This window comes from Haliaeetus albicilla, chromosome 1 (genome assembly GCF_947461875.1).
Source record: "Haliaeetus albicilla chromosome 1, bHalAlb1.1, whole genome shotgun sequence".
In the NCBI taxonomy this organism is placed as follows: domain Eukaryota; kingdom Metazoa; phylum Chordata; class Aves; order Accipitriformes; family Accipitridae; genus Haliaeetus; species Haliaeetus albicilla.
The window spans coordinates 49312690-49329442 of NC_091483.1; the positions used below are offsets into that span (position 1 = coordinate 49312690).

The 16753-nt window shown below is 36.3% G+C and overlaps 1 protein-coding gene and 1 long non-coding RNA gene across 22 annotated transcripts in view; one reads left to right on the forward strand and one right to left on the reverse strand.

Annotated features, from left to right (window-relative positions):
* Positions 1 to 16753, forward strand: part of LOC138686354 (uncharacterized) — a 112422-nt gene that overhangs the window by 94738 nt on the left and 931 nt on the right. For both annotated transcript variants that reach the window (XR_011325694.1, XR_011325695.1), the window contains 3 exons: positions 12496 to 12548; positions 13173 to 13239; positions 15137 to 15194. This is a non-coding gene — a long non-coding RNA (uncharacterized lncRNA). The remainder of the gene's footprint in view (positions 1 to 12495; positions 12549 to 13172; positions 13240 to 15136; positions 15195 to 16753) is intronic.
* The window catches only part of SORBS2 (sorbin and SH3 domain containing 2), a 187472-nt gene that overhangs the window by 44545 nt on the left and 126174 nt on the right, over positions 1 to 16753 (reverse strand). For 13 of the 20 annotated variants that reach the window (XM_069788410.1, XM_069788454.1, XM_069788484.1 and 10 more), the window contains 5 exons: positions 15040 to 15215; positions 9802 to 9868; positions 8658 to 8702; positions 7258 to 7444; positions 4156 to 4270 (listed from right to left, as the gene is read on the reverse strand). In XM_069788410.1, the coding sequence (XP_069644511.1) occupies positions 4156 to 4270; positions 7258 to 7444; positions 8658 to 8702; positions 9802 to 9868; positions 15040 to 15215 (590 nt within the window). Of the gene's footprint in view, positions 1 to 4155; positions 4271 to 7257; positions 7445 to 8657; positions 8703 to 9801; positions 9869 to 14215; positions 14453 to 15039; positions 15216 to 16753 lie in introns of those variants that run through there. The other 7 variants (XM_069788463.1, XM_069788503.1, XM_069788555.1 and 4 more) reach the window with 5 other exon arrangements.

Sequence of the window (16753 nt, forward strand, 5' to 3'; positions counted from 1 at the left end):
AGACACGATACTGAGGCCTCTTTGGAACAATGGACTGAGATGTCTGTTGTAAATTTGGCTTTGGCATTTCATTAGCTCTAGAGTTTGCTTTTGCTTTTCCTTTTTTCGGACTACTTTTAAATAGCTGTTGTAGCTCCAAGTCCACTACCAGACTGACTTAGTCTCTCCATATCTTTATGAGAAGACATTTTTTTAATGTCATATCAAAACATACCTGCATGTAGAATTTCTGATTTCTTTTTAAAACACACTGAGAAATTTTTTTTAGTTGACAAAGTGTTACTCAAGTAACTCAACTAGCACCAAGCAGAATATTCTGATAACCAGCTTGAGATCTCAAAGGTGACCAAACTTGCATATTCTAAAGAAAATTTCAAATTTTCCACTACAGTAAAAAAAACCCAAAACAAATCAACATATGTACATCATGGTGCAAGCCCAGTCTATTTCTGGTATTTGACAAAACAGTAATGTTTTTTAACTTGTACTCATCATGAAATCCTGTTGCATATAATCTCAGTAGAAAATTTGTATACTGAACGTATATAAAAAAAATCTAGAACTAAAATTTAACCTGACAGTTTTATCTGACTAGCACATGTGTACTTTCATGTTTAGACTAAAACACCTAATGAAAATAAAGGCATCCATTGCTTGTCCCAATTTTACAAAGTCTTTCCTTACAGCAACACTAAGATTTTTCCTTACTTGCTTTACTGCAGAAATAGAGAAATGTACACATATGAAGGAATCACTTCACATATACAAGGTTGAAGCTAGTAAAGAATAAAAATTTAACTTCATATTCATACAAGTAAGATTAAATTATTACACTGCAATTTACTTATTCACTGAAAGTAAACATCCATTTTAGGAAATAAATCCATGGTTCAGATGATATTAGAGAAAAAGAAGAGTGTTTTATTGAACTGCAGTCATTGGAGATGGAAACATACATCAAGACAACTTACGTATCACCTTATCAGTGCTATGTTATTAGAATAAATGGTAATGTTTTATGGGCTTATTGAAACAGGAAGAAAGGAGCTGCCACATCATTGCTTGGAAGACTATTCAACAGCTTAATGTCACTTACTTTTAGTTGTAGTCTCAAAGGACCAATCCTAAGCCTCTCCTTTTTGTTGATGTTTTATACTCTTACAAATTGCAGAAGAAAACACATTAATTTCCTGTTTCATGACATAAGGCTGCTACATGATACTGCAGCTTGAAATTACACTCATCTTTTTATATCCATAACAAAGATAATCATCCATCCCTAACCAATCTATCCATTTAATGTTTATTACTAGGTCATTTTTTTTTAGGTTTATTATTTCTCACATTCTTTTGACCTACTGAATAGGATCTACTGAATAATATTTCCCACTAAATGTTAGTTTTACATTGAATCTCATTTTATAATATTCTTCCCATGTTTCTGATCTCCACATTAATCACAACTGGTTCCAATGTAGTACCTGTGTCAATAAAGGAAATGCTTATCTTTCAAACCTCACCTGCCCTGTTTATTATCATATAAGGAAGCTGTAAGTATTTCTTCTTCCTTTTTTTTTTTCCCCCAGATCATTTTGCCAACAAAACTGCAATCCTGTAGACATGGAAATGATTTAATTTCAGCAAAAAATTTTACGATTTGGATTGTTGGAGAAACTCTCTTTGACTTTTTTGGTTTTGGCAAAACTAATAAAGTAAGAATTTCTAGTTCAGGTGCTATAAATGTCCATCTTTCACAATATTAATGAACTATATTTATTTTTATATTCCATATTTTGATTAATATTTTCTTTCAGTATGATCAGAACAATTTTTCAGACATTAAAAATCAAATCTTTTGAGATTATCAAGATGAAAGACTTAACTCATGCAATACTGACACAGTTGAGAATTTGGAGTTTTCATCTGAATTTGGAACTAATGCATCGTTTTCAGATGTCAGCTTTTCCTACGCACACAGAAAAATCTTGTGACCTACTCTGCTGATCTCCCTTTAAGAAGTTGTGAGTTTTGCTTTCAATACCCCATTCAACAAACACAAGGAAAGCAAATGCTTTAGTGAAACCAAATCTTTTTCTTTTTGTAATACAGTCCAAAGGAAGTATCTACATACATAAAGCTAAACATCATCTTTATCAACAGCAGAAATTCCAGACTGGTAAAACTTCAACTATTTTTATATCAGTTAATAACGTTACACTAGTGTCAGCCCAACTTTCATCTCTTGTATCCTACATTAATCCCTGTTTTCTGATCTTTTACAGCTCTGAATCGTACATAAACATAAAATCTCTTCATTCTGTCCACAAATATTATTTCCTCAGCTTTTAAAATTTATTCTACAAAGAGATATTTCCTTGTATTTACATCAGCTAAGTCTAAACTTCTAGTCTGAGCTTCAGAGGATAAAGTGTAATCTTGTCCTTGACTGATGCTGCTCAGTAAGTACAACGTGACTAGGGGTTTTCTCCGTGAAAATATATTAAGGACCAAACAAAGCTCAAAACCCAACCTCTTGATTGAGAACATAAAAAATAAAATGCATAAGGAAGTTAAAAAAAAAGGATTCAGGAACAGTCAGCAAAGCTCACTTTTTTTGTCATTTCATTAGTTTGCTAAAATTGAAAAATTGTATCTATGATCATTTTCATTAGCACTGCAATTCTTATATGAATTGTTTTTTTCATATTACATTAGTAGAAAATGTAATTTATTAGAAAAGCAAGGCCACTCTTGAAACATCACTGTAATTTTCTTATTTTTAACTTGAATCTGCTGTTATTCTTTGGCATTGGAAAGGCTGGTAAATGACCTCACTGTGTATAATGCAGCCATGGCAATCAAAAAAGTGCTCAGAACAAATGCCATCACCTTTTAAATAAAGTTATTTGTTAAGTTCATCTTCACAATAAATACTAAATCCCATTTAATTATATTGATTAATTAGCCATTCCTACAGAAATGCCAATTTCCTTTTTGAAAAATGCATCAGTTCTGCAAGAACTTAATTTGGCAGAAACCCAGCTTAATATTTTCTAGCTAATGAAAATTATAGTCCTGTGAAGACCACAAAAACGCAAGGGAAAGGTGCTTAGTACAGGTGTTTCACACTGTTGACATACTACATATTCTGGAATTCAATTATTTCCTTAATTTATTTTAAATGAGTAAAATAAATTCTGTGTACAAGCATGTAATGCAGTAACACAGAAGTAAATAATAATCCAGTATTGATTATATAAACCTCTTCTTTAAAACTGACTCCCTCAACCATTTCAACCTCAAAGTAAAAGACCAAGAAAAGAAAATACTGCCATTGATACATAACAGTTTTCCTAAAACAAGGAAGTATTGAGATAGCACAAAGGTAAATTAGAAAGGCTGGGTGAATGTGTCTTTCAGCAAAGGAAAACTTCCATTAATGGTCATTTTGCATGCATTAAGCATAGCTTTATCAGACATGCTTGTGAAGAATTCCATAATTGCAATCATTATTCAGAAAGCAGGAATAAAGACTTCGAATTATACATTAATGTATACTCACTAATCAGAGAGTAATTGAGGCTGGAAAGGACCTCCAGAGGTCATCTAGTCCAACCTCCTGCTAAAAGCAGGTCTAATCAGATCAGGTTGCTCAGGGCTGTGTCGAGGTGAGTCTTGAACACCTCCAGAAATGGAGATTCCACAGCCTCTCTGGGCAACCTTGACCAGTATTTGACCAAAATCTCCTTAGTTGTACAATTAGGCACATCCTGAAAATGCAAATAGTTTATTTTTATGCGCTAATTAATCAGATATCATATGTGCTGTTAATAATACTGAAAATGAGTGCTGGAGATGCATGCCAATTAGAAAAAAGCAGTTTCCATTAATTCACAGTTCTGTTCATCATCCATTAGGTTTGCACAGTGGTGGTTTGATTTCTTGGAAATACCAGAAGATCTAAGTTTAGCAAATAAGCCAAACCCACATTTTCAATACAACCGTCAGGAATGAGCAAAGACAAATTGCTGCAAAATCATATTTGAAAAAGGACCTTCAATATTCATCTAAGTAGTTATATCAGTAGTAAATAATAAAAAGATGACCTTTCACCAAACCTCTTACTTTATTACCTATTTCACTCACGTGTCTTACCGGTCTTTCATGTTCAAGGATTGATGACTTTCCCGGCTCATATTCAAAAATACTTCTTGGTTCAGAACGGAACTTGCGGGTATCAACCTTTCTGTCAGGGGGATCCCAGTCATTTCTAAATAACAAATACAAGCAATTGAGTTAATTTACTGTCATCGCCATCTGCTTTACAGCTCCATGCTAGAGAAACACACAAAACCAAATTAATTTCAGCACCGTTTCTCTTGCCAGATTTCAGTTGTGAAATGTCTGGCCTAGCATCCCAATGTTTTAACCACTATATCATCTATACAGCAGGTATATTCAGTACAGCAGGAATAATACTAGGGATGTCCAGCCTATGTGATAACTCACACTTTTGTTATAACTGGTAGACCAGTTTAAAAACATCCCTGACATACTGTGTCAAAATACCATGACGTGCCTTCTCAAATTGCAAATTTTCTATACTTGTTTTATACACTATACCAATATAGGCAAGTGGTAGATATTTTTGGTATCATACAGTAAGATAGCAAGTCCATATTGAAAAAGTTACAAAATTTTCTGAGACAAAAAATGAGGAATTATTTTAAAAGACAGTGTGAAAATCTAATAGATGCTTTTTATCCTGATCTGTAGTAGAACTGCTCCTGAATATCCTTGTAAACAGTATACTGTTTCCTTGGAAATCTGAATAGGTAAACAAGAGCAAGAATTTGGCAGTTGACTTTGGGAGGGAAATGTATCCATTTTCTCTAAAATTATAAATTTGCTTTAAATTTAAAAGTGCTATGCAAAGAAGTAACCCCTACTATATTTTTTCTGTAATTTACCATGTTATATTAATAGCTACCTACACATTTTGGGGGGATAGTTAGCTAGTTACTATCACAGTGAGAGTTACCTTTTCGTGGCAGTTTTTGTAGTTACTACTCACATTGCATTTGGAAAACTGTAGCTCATACATCTTTTTATTTAGCTCTGTGTAAAATGACCCACTAGTAACTCAAAGAATGGGGGAAAGAAAAGGGGAAATCCTATCAGCTGTTGTCTACATTTACAATAAGAAAGAGCATACACTGATTAAATTCTATCAGTTCTATCAGCCTTTCTGATGTGACTTGGTTTGATGTGACCTGACATAAGGCACATCACGTGCCTTAAAAAAAAAAATCTATGGGGTAGCTTTTGTTTACAGTATGTTTGTGAGTGCACAGACACATCTATTTATAAAATGCCCTACATTTCAAGGGAAGTAGTTCTGCATGTCTCTATTGTTTACTTTCACTGAGGCAAAAATCAGAGCAGAAAAGGTTTTATATTAGGTATTTTTTGAGAATGAACAGGAAAATGGAAGTGTTCTGATCAAGTTGCATTATCCTGCAAGTCACTGAAGAAAAAAGGATGCTACTAAAATTCTGACTCACACTCGGTTCACTTAATTTACAACATGTAGCCCGTAATCCCTTATGGACTACGCTAATGCAAACCATATCTTGCCTCCCAGTTATAAAACTGTGATACATGTGGACCTAAGCCTCTTATGTGAGATTTTAAATACTCAGGCTTTATAGGCAATTAAAAAAACACTCTCCCAATGGCAGGAGAAGACTGACAAGCTATAGTTGTCAGCAGCAGGCAAAGCATAACTAACGTGTTTGGCATCCCCTGGCCTGGAGAACATAGATTTCCACTGCCTGTCTTATCATGCAGGAGATTAAAAGGAGAGGCTACATCAAAATTCAGTGCTGAAGCAATTATTTTCAAGCTTGACAAAAGGAACGGTAACGGGCCTCAGTTTCTGTGACCAAGGCAGTTGGCTGAGCACAGGATGATGACTCACATAACTTCAGAGATCAAAGCTAAGCAGATGCACATTTTGGTACCTTGATAACAAAATCCACACCTCCGTATGACTTGCTAACAAAATTCAAATCTCATGGCCTTTGGGAGGTAGCCCAACTCTAACCCCTAGCATTTCCTCATGATAGCCTGCCTTCAGCAACCGGAGTAGCCAAAATCAGTAACCATTGAGCAATCTCATTTTCCTCTGCAATATGTGTATCAGCTGGATTACCTTTTGGATTGCCACTATCTACAAATTTTTAAAAAAGCCATAGTCATATTCTTAAACACTTAGTGTGCTCTTTTCTCATAATCTTTTATGCAAACTGCAAATTATTTGAAACTGCTTAATATAATTCAATTCCTACATACAAAAACGTTTACAATGTCCAAGCTGACAAAATGGGCAAATTCTGTTTTGTTGCTTGAGTGTAACCAAGAGAGGTGGTCTTGTAGCCACAAATGGAACAGAAAATGACCCTTTTCATGTATAAAATATATACATACATAGATACACATACATATATAAAAGTGTAATAACATAGTATTATATTAACATGTAGCGTTCATGAATGTAAACACTAAAGAAAAAGCTTTTTGCTTGCTGAAGAGTCTACAGAGTTTGTGCACAGGGCACTCTGCATGTTTTTATCAGAAGGATAAGCATTTCTTTCCTGAGTTATTAAGTATTAACATCTTCCAAACTGGACTCTAACCACTGGGACCTGGTTTTGCGCAGCAAGTTTGAAGCTGGAAAACCATGAGAAAACTGAAATGCTCCTTTAATCTATAAACACCTTCTTGGTCTACCAAAATGGAGATGGAGATTTTAAAAAATGGGGATGTAAAGTACTTCTGAGTTCTGGGGATTGACTGCCATGCTCTTACAGTTTTGCTCTTCCTTGAATTTCAATTTACAACATCATTCAGATCCTTTCTCTTTGCTACTGGATACCATAAATGGCGTTTCCGACTCAGAGACTAACTATTCGGGACAGCTGCTAGAGCATGGACTGTTCTGAAACACAACAAGCAGGACAAATGCTCGTGATGGTATCACTTGTAAGAATAAGCACTTCTTTAGCACATTGAAAAAATGGCAGCACCACACGATACCTACGCTACTGATAAAGATTACCCCTCATCACTTGACTGTCCCTTGAATAAAGCCCTTGAAGTCATATTATTCTATAGCTGCTATTTTTTCCTTTGTGATACCCTGTAACTGGATTACTGTACATACCAAGAACACTTTTTGAAACTATGCTAACTTACTTTTCTGGGGTAGACCTTTCCCTCAGACGATGTGGTGGTACTGGAGGTGGCACATGTGGAGGTGGTAAAGGGGATGAGACCTTAAAGGCATCAGAGCTACTGTCAGAAGCGCTTTTAGACAATGGTCTGTATGTCTGCGTCTTTGCAGCTGGGTGTGCTTGAGCAGAGAAGGATGGACTGTAGCTACCTAATATAAAACAAACCCAGAAACAGTCACAGCATGAGAATGAGTTTTAATAAAACACACCACAGAATGCTACAAAACCCCACAGTTACTCAATAAAGCTGCACGGTTACAAAAATATGTAAATGCCTTTTTAAATGTACGTTGCTGTATACTATGTAGCTCATTAGAATACTTTTAATATATTTTACATAAAAGTAGAAACACACAGATAAAGTGCAGTATAGTTAAAATAAATTAATGATTAATCTGAGGGGGTGGGAAGTTAATGGCTGTATGTATCCATCAGAGTTGTTAATGACAGCCTGTTATTAATCCCCAGGGTCATCCTGCCTCTCAGTTCTACGTTTAGAAGGAAGAGGCAGGAAATGCACTTTTTTCCCCCTTGTTTTAGTAATTATTGTTAGTCTAGGACAACTAGGCAATAGCGTATCTTGAAGAAGATCACAAGAGTCCAAACAGATCTTGAACAACTGACCCACAACAAATGCTCTCAACAGTACACAAAATGCAGTATGAGAGCATGTCGAATGCGACAAACAATGAAATGGCAAAATTTTGAAAGGTATTTTCACAAAAGGCACTTCATTGGGGTTTTTTTTTTGCACATATTGTCTTTCACACTTTCACTTTTGTTCTTTTAAATAATTTTACCACATGGTTATAAACTTCTGAAAGACACAACAATTATATTTCTATTAGAGGAATATGTCTGTCTTGGCGCTAAGTAACGTCAACACCAGTGCTTATAGCAAAAATGAACAAGATCATAAAACAGAGTCATCTTTATTAGGCACTCTTACTGCATATTTTAAAATGGTGTTTTCAGTACAACCTTTTTGTCTTCCCATCTATGTAATTAGCATTTGTAGTTTCACACAGTAACTCCTGTTTCATTTTGCTAAGGAAAGGCTGCCTTACTCACAATCACTAGTGAAAATAAATGCAACATAATCAGAAACTACAGTATTACAATGTATCCCATCTGCAGTAAGAGGCCCACAGCTGCAATTCATTTCTGTGGTAAGAATGAAACCAAAATTAAACTTTGTTTCATTTGGGAAAAAAGGGCATGAAAAAACACCAACTGAGATCAAACAAGACAATAAAAAGTGTTTATATAAGCATTATAAAACCAAGCATGAATAGTTAACTATCCCTGTTACTTGCTGACATTAACAAAAGACTCATTTTGAAGGAAGGGAATAATTCCTACCAGTACTGTATGCATATGCAGTATTATACATGTCTGTGTCGTCATCTACAAAAAGAAATACACAGGTTACGTTAGTGCAATATATGCCAGTTTATCACAGCAACGCAGCTTTGTTTTTGCAAATAGAGACAGAAGATTGGTAGGCAATCAAGTGCTGGCTGTATTTCTTTTCCTCATCTCAGAGGTGTTTTCTGAAGACTCTCTCTTCCCATTGTACTTACCATAGGCTATTTTTACCATCTTGTTGGTAAAATGGTATGTTCTTGTCATGTCACCCATATTGTGTACTTGCTGGTTAGCACTGAATTGCACATTATCGCTTTTTGTCTGTTCTCCTTTCTCCAGGCTCAATTTCTTCCCTTTGTCAGCAGCTCTCTATTAGGGACTATTAAGTTGTTGTTCCTATCACAAAAAGCAACCTCAAATATCTACTACGTGACTAGTGTTCAAAATAGATCCTGTAAGCCAAAATTTTCCTGCTTACATTTTTAATTCTCCCACTAATTCTGTATGACCATACTGAATGCAAGCCCTACCTCAGGTGAATAATCTCCTTCCTTCCAGAGGTGTAATGAGCATAATTGCCATTTATACGGTTTCTTGACATCCTTGGTGACAATCATGATAAAGGACATGAACTCTAAAGCTAGTAATGTCACCAAAGCTCCATTTCAACAAAACCAAATAAGACATTCTATGAGAAAAATGCAATTCAGACACAAAATGTATCCTCAAAACAGTCTGCTTTCTAGCCCATGCTGTTCTAACACGAGCTCTCCAAAAGAAAGCTGCTATGTCGGAGATTTACAGCAGCCAATTTCTCATCCCTCAAACTAGAGACAAGGATCACTTCACTGAGCTCCCCAGTGACATGGAATCATACTGGTTGCATACCTATTCTAATCACTTCAATTTTTATTTCGTTTTAGTAACAAAATAAATGCATTAGAAATTTTCAGCCTTAGCAGAGGAAAATAGCTCACTCTGCAGTGAAATCTATCATCCAATTTGCCCATTTGATTTGATTAATTATCTGACACTTGGTGAACACTTGTATTTTCACATAGCAGACAATCAAAATACAGAAAAGCACATTTTTTTAATACCACTGAGAACCACCCAGCCAAGACAAAAGTATACTTACCAGGCTTATGAACCATATGGATTTGCTTGAACATTGTCTTGTACCAATCCTTCGGCCTGTCAACTGTCTAAATAAAATATAGTTTTAGCCATTAACAAAAAAACCAACCCCAAACCTGTGTGCACAGATGTGATCAGACATTTAATATTATTCTAGACACAAAATCTATTATCTGTTTTCCCCTATTTAATATAATCATTTTCATACCATCTATTTCAAATGGTGGATTTATGCTTTTCATCTAGGAATTCCTCTAACGCATTCTGGAAAACACTGAAGACTGAGTCAGCTCTGGACTTTGATCTTGGAGGGTACAATGGTTAGGAGGAACGTAGGAATTAGTGCCAGATCAAGAGTTTATCTTCTTAGTGCCCTATATTTGATGACAATGAATGCTAGATACTTTACAGGAAAATACAAACACCTTAATAATTACAAGCATGTAAGAAGAGATTTTTTTGAACTCCTGGCAACTTAAAGTGTCTTCAAAATGTAATTTTTAAGTAATGCAGAAAAACTCGGGAATACTACCAAGAAAAGAATTAAGACAACACTATATTTAAGAGTTAATGTTTGGATTGTAAACAGACAGTATTTCCTTTTATCAGTTTTAAATTCCCTTTCCAGGCAACTTAATTTTAACTTATTTTTCTATTTTGAGAAAAGCGAATACAATATACCTTTCAATAACCACTCATTAAATTATACTTATCCTTACTTTTGTAAACTAAGCAATCCCAAAGTTCCCAAACTCTCCTCATATCAACACTTGCTCGTGCTTCTAATTATTCTTTTCTCTTACCCTTCTGCATTTTCTCTTTTGCTGCAATTTTCTTTGAGATAGGATGATAGTATTTCAGAAAAGGAGATAACACAAAGGCAAACATGTTTTCAGTATTATTATTCTTGGATCCTAAAATTTTACTTGTTCCACAGTAGTCAGAAAAGCAAAAGTTTTAATACAGACGTACAAAATTATCTTCAAACCTCATGGTGCACAGGGACAATTCGAAAGACCCCTCTTGATGTGCGTTATCTTGCATTACCTAATACTAAATCTGCAATCACTCTGCCCACTCCTCTTTACCATGAAAAGTGAAAATCCACAAACTCTTCTCTACAAAATAACCGTCAGATCTGAGTGTGTTCACCTGGCTCCATGCCATCTTTACTGAATCACACTTTTGCCCTAAATACTTGTTACAGTTACTGTACATAATTAATCTGTTTTGTTAGCAATGGTGAGCTCTTACTGTAAGGGACTAAGCAGAAAGTGCTCCCTTCTTCTAAGGAATCAATATGAGTTCCCACAGAGTTACTACTAAATGACATACTAAAAAAAATTGTTTAAAAGAAGAGCTGACAGTCAACTGAAGAACTCAGGGATCTGCTGGGGAAGAAAGACATTTAAGCGGCAGGTGATGGTTTTTACCCAGACCTGCTTGCAAGAGATGAAGGAGATACAGTTTTGCATCAAGATCAGATGCCTTCCCCTACCTACCAGCATTCCTGACTTCTGCCAAAGGGAAGCTATTCAGAAGCAGATTTGGACCATTTTAACATTGTTTCCCTAAGGTATTAAACATCTATAGTAGCAGAACTCTGGTAAGAATAATTTAGCTGGATTTGAAACAAGTATGCTGTTTGGTGCTCCAAGATCATGTATGTTCAAACATTTACAAGGAAGTTCAGAAGGTCTGAAAGAATTCATGCTGATGGGCATAACCTCCATGGTACTCCACATTTCCTACAGCACTACAAACCTGCGATGGTCCCATGATACTGCAACTGCCTTTCTGATTGTATTGGGCCAAGAACAGACTTCCAGCAGAGCTAAAATCAGTGATAGGTGAATAGATTGGAAACTGCATAAATGTTACTGCTATGACCCCGCTGTTTGTCAAGAGACAAAGGTGCATAGATATCTCTTTGCCAAATCCTCCTTATCAGTCAGGTCCTCCACAAATCAACAGGAGGCTTCCACATATAGATCAGGTATGGAGAAGCTCCCACGTGACCAGAAAAGAAGGTCTCCCAACATCTTTCTGGACATTTGAACGCTTTTCTCTCGTCATCTCCCCCTTAACCCCCACCCTGGGGTTTAAAGCCTCAGCCAATAATTTGGCTTTACATTATAAACCAGATAGGATTAGTTAAGGAATAGAATAAATTAATTTAAAAATACATTTTCTCAATTTATATTCACTAATCCCACATACCAACACTTGTTTGAGGAATTAGCAGTATTCACATTGTACCAAGCCATTCAGATGCCTTCCTGCTTTGCATACATTATAGTTGTTGCAATTAAATTTTGGAACATGGTATCATCATATGTGAATGAACAATCAGCCAAATAGTGTGAAGAGGACATAAGAAGTATCTGCAGTTGGTACTTAGGAGAGTCCATAAACATTGCAGTATTCTAATAATCCATCAGAAAGTATGCAATTAAAGGAGGCATTTATGACTTTCGGTGGACCTTCTGTCGTTTTTAATTCTAGCTGAAATATTACATCACAAATTATGGAAAAGAAATCTGGTGGGACTTGATTTTTTATTTTTTTCCATTCTTAGTAAATAAAGGCCTTTTCAGTCTACAGATTAATTTTGATAGTTAGACATGAAGCAATCATTTTGGATAAAGTAGTGCAGTCATACTGCTTTCTGTGACTCTGTTTTTTCCTTTCCTAGGACCCTGTCGGTGGTAAACTTCGGTGGTGCCATTTGACTGAATGCTTTTCTGAGTGAGCAGCATTTTACCCTCTCTCTTCCAAAGACTTCATTTTTAATGCCTTGGAATTTCACCATCTTTGGGGCAGGGCTTGGCATGGTGGCAAAACTTAACAATGATCTGAATTTTCAGGCTTCAGACTTGCACTTCCCAGAGCTGGCAGGAGCTCAAGTGGTATGGAGGGAACATGCTAACATGGGATGGAGGTTCTGAGAGAAGGGAAGGCTTTACAGGAATCCTTCCCCTCTCAGCAGCTTTGGATAGAGAGGGTTTGCAGGAATAGAAAGAGAAGAGAACATCACTGCTTTCCTTGGCTAAACAGCTGTCACAAACCATGTTCTGAGAGTAAAGACAAACTTGGAGGAGATAAGCACAGCTTGAAACTCTCTCTACTCCTGAAAAGCACTCCAGAACTGAAATACAGATACTCCCAAGTTCTTATTTACAAGCTTACCTTTGAGTAGCACAGTGTTTTGGAACACAGCGTGTATGTTACCTATCCCCCATGAATCTGCATTTACTGCTTTTTTGATAGATAGACTGTTGGCATTTTCATAAAGATGGAAGAATAAGAAAATTTTAAACTTTGCATGCAACGATAAACTCAACTTATTCAAAAACTTCTTTCTCTCTCCAGATGGAGTGAGGCTCAATTTTCTGGGAGAAGATGCCTATTTGGATTGCTCACTGACCTTGGAGAAAGAGTGAATGATATATCCTACCTTCTACTGTTCATGGGAAATGCAGTTACAGCACTTTTGCATGTTTCTGCATAGTACTGCACTTCTGAGAGGTGTCAAGGTGCAGCATATTTGAGTCTTTTGCTGACAACTACACCACCTCTATTCTTACACAACTGGGGTACACAGGGCTCAGATATACCCACGCACATTTAAAAGGTAATCTCAAATCAATATCTTGAAAACAATCTGACTTCCAGGTAAGTCCTAAGGAAGCAGAGTAAGGACACAAAGTGGCACACGAGACACGCACTCACACACGCATGCTAGCATAATCTTTTAACTCGTATCTCATTGTGAGAATCATTTCTATAATACTAAGTTTTCAAGCTATAAGATATTTTGAAATTGAAACATAAAAAAACCCAGAGCAAATCCAGCTGAAAAATGTCCTAATTCAAATTACATTATGTTTTTAGGAAAAGATCTGAGAGACTCGGACCATACAATCCAAAAGTTAAATATAGGCTGGCAGATTGCCAAGTCTGTTAAGCACACTTGAGGGTGATTTCTGTTAAAATCTTAGATAACTGGTATGCACCCTATTAGATCAATCTGCTACAAAAAAAAAAGAACAAAAATAATTACTTTATCCTTTATAAAGCATAGGGACATATTTACTTAAAAAGGGGGTAGGAAGCTAGAGCATTGTTGCAAAGAAATGTCTTCATTTTTAAAAGACTCTGATTGTATTACTTTTTACATCAAAAATAAAGCAAGAAATGCCAGAGTTTCCCCCCATTCTTATAAAAATCGTCCCCATCTTACCACTTATTCTGAATTTTTCCTATTGCTTTTCTCCATCAATTCCTGATTTCCCCCCTAATTTTTCAATCCATTGAAGCAGTTCTTGGCAATACAACACAGCCCCATATGTCAGTATTGGCAGAGAGGATACATCCAACAGCTGCTACCTCCTTGCACCTCCCAAAGACTTCACCTGCAAGGGCTCTGCCGCTTTCATCCTGGCTCCCACTCTTCTTACTCTTTCTCCGTCTAGCACAGCACTTCTTCTCCGGCTGGGAAGGCCAGTAAGCACTTCCTTTACAGACCTAGCGCAGCTGCCACTGTCCTCTCTGGACCAGCCAGAAGAGGCTGCCCTGACAGCAGAGTGGAAAGAATGCTTCAGCATAGTGAAAACAAAACTCTTCAGTTCGACATTCTGGGACCACTCAAGCAGCGACTAGTGGCAGATGATCAAAACTGGGCTAGTCACAATGAAAGGGCTTCCACGCTATTCGTCTACGTGTCACTCAAGGGCACAATGATTACATATTGCACTTCCACGAAAATGCTAGTCACTTAGATTATTATCAGAACAAAACTATTCATGTCTACACTACTCTGATTACATGAGAACCACTGCCCCCAAAATGCAGAAGCGTGAGATTTTTATATATACATGCACATACGTATATATGTATACTTACATACATGCATACATATAGTATGTATAAACTTTATTTTAGAAATAACAAAACAAATGCAATTACTGCGTATCTCCAAAAGGTAAGAACTACAAGAGGAGCAAGAAAGACACACAAAGTTTTGGCTACTTCTAATTAAAACTAGAAACATGAGGTTGCCCAATTATGCTCCCATCAGCATTCTCCTTTTCCGTCAACACACAATATTATATTCATGAGCTCGCTGATTACGCACACTGTATTCCACATTATATAAGACTAGAAGAATGTGAAAAACCCATTACCAACAATTAATTCATTGTATGAGTTCATACACAGATTCCCCAGAATTTCCTACCGTTCTAATTGCTGTAGGGATTCCAGATTCATCTACCGGGCCAATCCCTGCATAATGTGGAGCTTTAATGACTGTAATTTTTTTTTCTTCTTCTGAGGATCTACAGATTGGTATTGTACTGGTGGTTGTGGTGCTGCCAACAGTCTGAACATGCTGTGAGTATGTCTCTGTGGACTCTGTAAAGATAACATGACAGAATATTGTATAATGACACAATAATCATACTTGGCAGTTATAACACGCTTCCCCATTTCAGTATGCTGTACAAAGACTGACAACAATCTTAACTGCATATATATACAACACTTCAAAAAAAAACATAACCTTAGCTGGGGCTTTGCCCTACTTAATATTACATTAACAGAATTATTAACTTATTTAAGGACCAGACAGGCTATTCAACTCAGATCTTCTTAGATTAGAGGTACTTTTTCACAGCATCTTGCTCACAAAAAAAAAAAAAAAAAAGAAAAAAACCCCCACAAACCCAGCAAAAATCTATTGAGAAATAGTGGCAGCAGCCTTTTTCCTATAAATCAGACTCTTGCGCCTTTTCTATCCATTCCTTGAAACTAGTGATATAATTTCAAAACTTCTCCCCTCCCGCCCAGTCTAGCAAACCATAGAAAATTGATGTTCTGTAAGCACAGCAACAGATTCCAAACAGCCCTCCACAAAGGCTTATATGTTATCTGTTTAGAACCATTGAGTTTTGATACATGAATATTTTTAAAAAACAAATTCCAACATACAATTTTTGTTCCTCGAAGTTATGTTTGTACATATAATTCATAAAAATGGACCTCAGTAACTTGGTATCTGTAGAGCAATGTGATGATCCACCTACAGTACTTTAGGTGAATCGTGCAGGCTGCTACTGGTTTGTGGTGACTTGCAGTATTTCTACCCCTCTCCCCCAAATCTGCCTTTATAATTAATGAAATTAATATGTCACTATTACCATTTCCCTCTAAAATTCAGAGTCATTTATTTAACAAAAAACACCCCACTGCTGGGATGTGTCCTGTGAAAATTTGTACTGCTGCAGATGATGTACTTCATTCCCGTACACAGGAAAAAGAGCCCTACTCCTTCATGCAGCACACTTCAATAAATTAGTGGGCCGCTATGACAAAGCATTTTTTTTTTTTTTTTGCAAGAGCAGGTACAATGCCTGTGAGACATTTCTACTGCAGGATAAATGAATATAGGGAGTAAAAATAAATATTCTAACACTACAGGTGAAGATCACAATTGCCTTTCGTGTGACATTAACATCCGCTGATTCTCCTGAAGCAAAATATTTGAATTGTAATATAAATCAGCAAAATAAGCTCTTGTGACTGACAGCTCTAAGTTTAATTGAATATTTCTGCTCACTCCTACTGCAGAGAGCTGGATTCGGCATGGCTATTTTAGCTGTTTACTCAAGTTTGAAATTCTGTAAATAAACCAGTGCTACACATATATGGTGAGGGGCAACTCTGCGTGGCAAATGCCTGAATATTTGGGCCTTCTTCCCAAAATGCATGATGTTAAATTTAGAAAACATTTTGGATTTGATCTTTCAGTCTTCATAGGCCTCAAACTGAGGCCATCAGTGGGATTTTTACGTGAGCAAAGAGAATTAAATCAGGCTGTTATTGTGGAACGCAGAACTTCAACATCATACAAAAGTAAAAGTCATGGGAAAACACTTCACTTATTTTGGGTG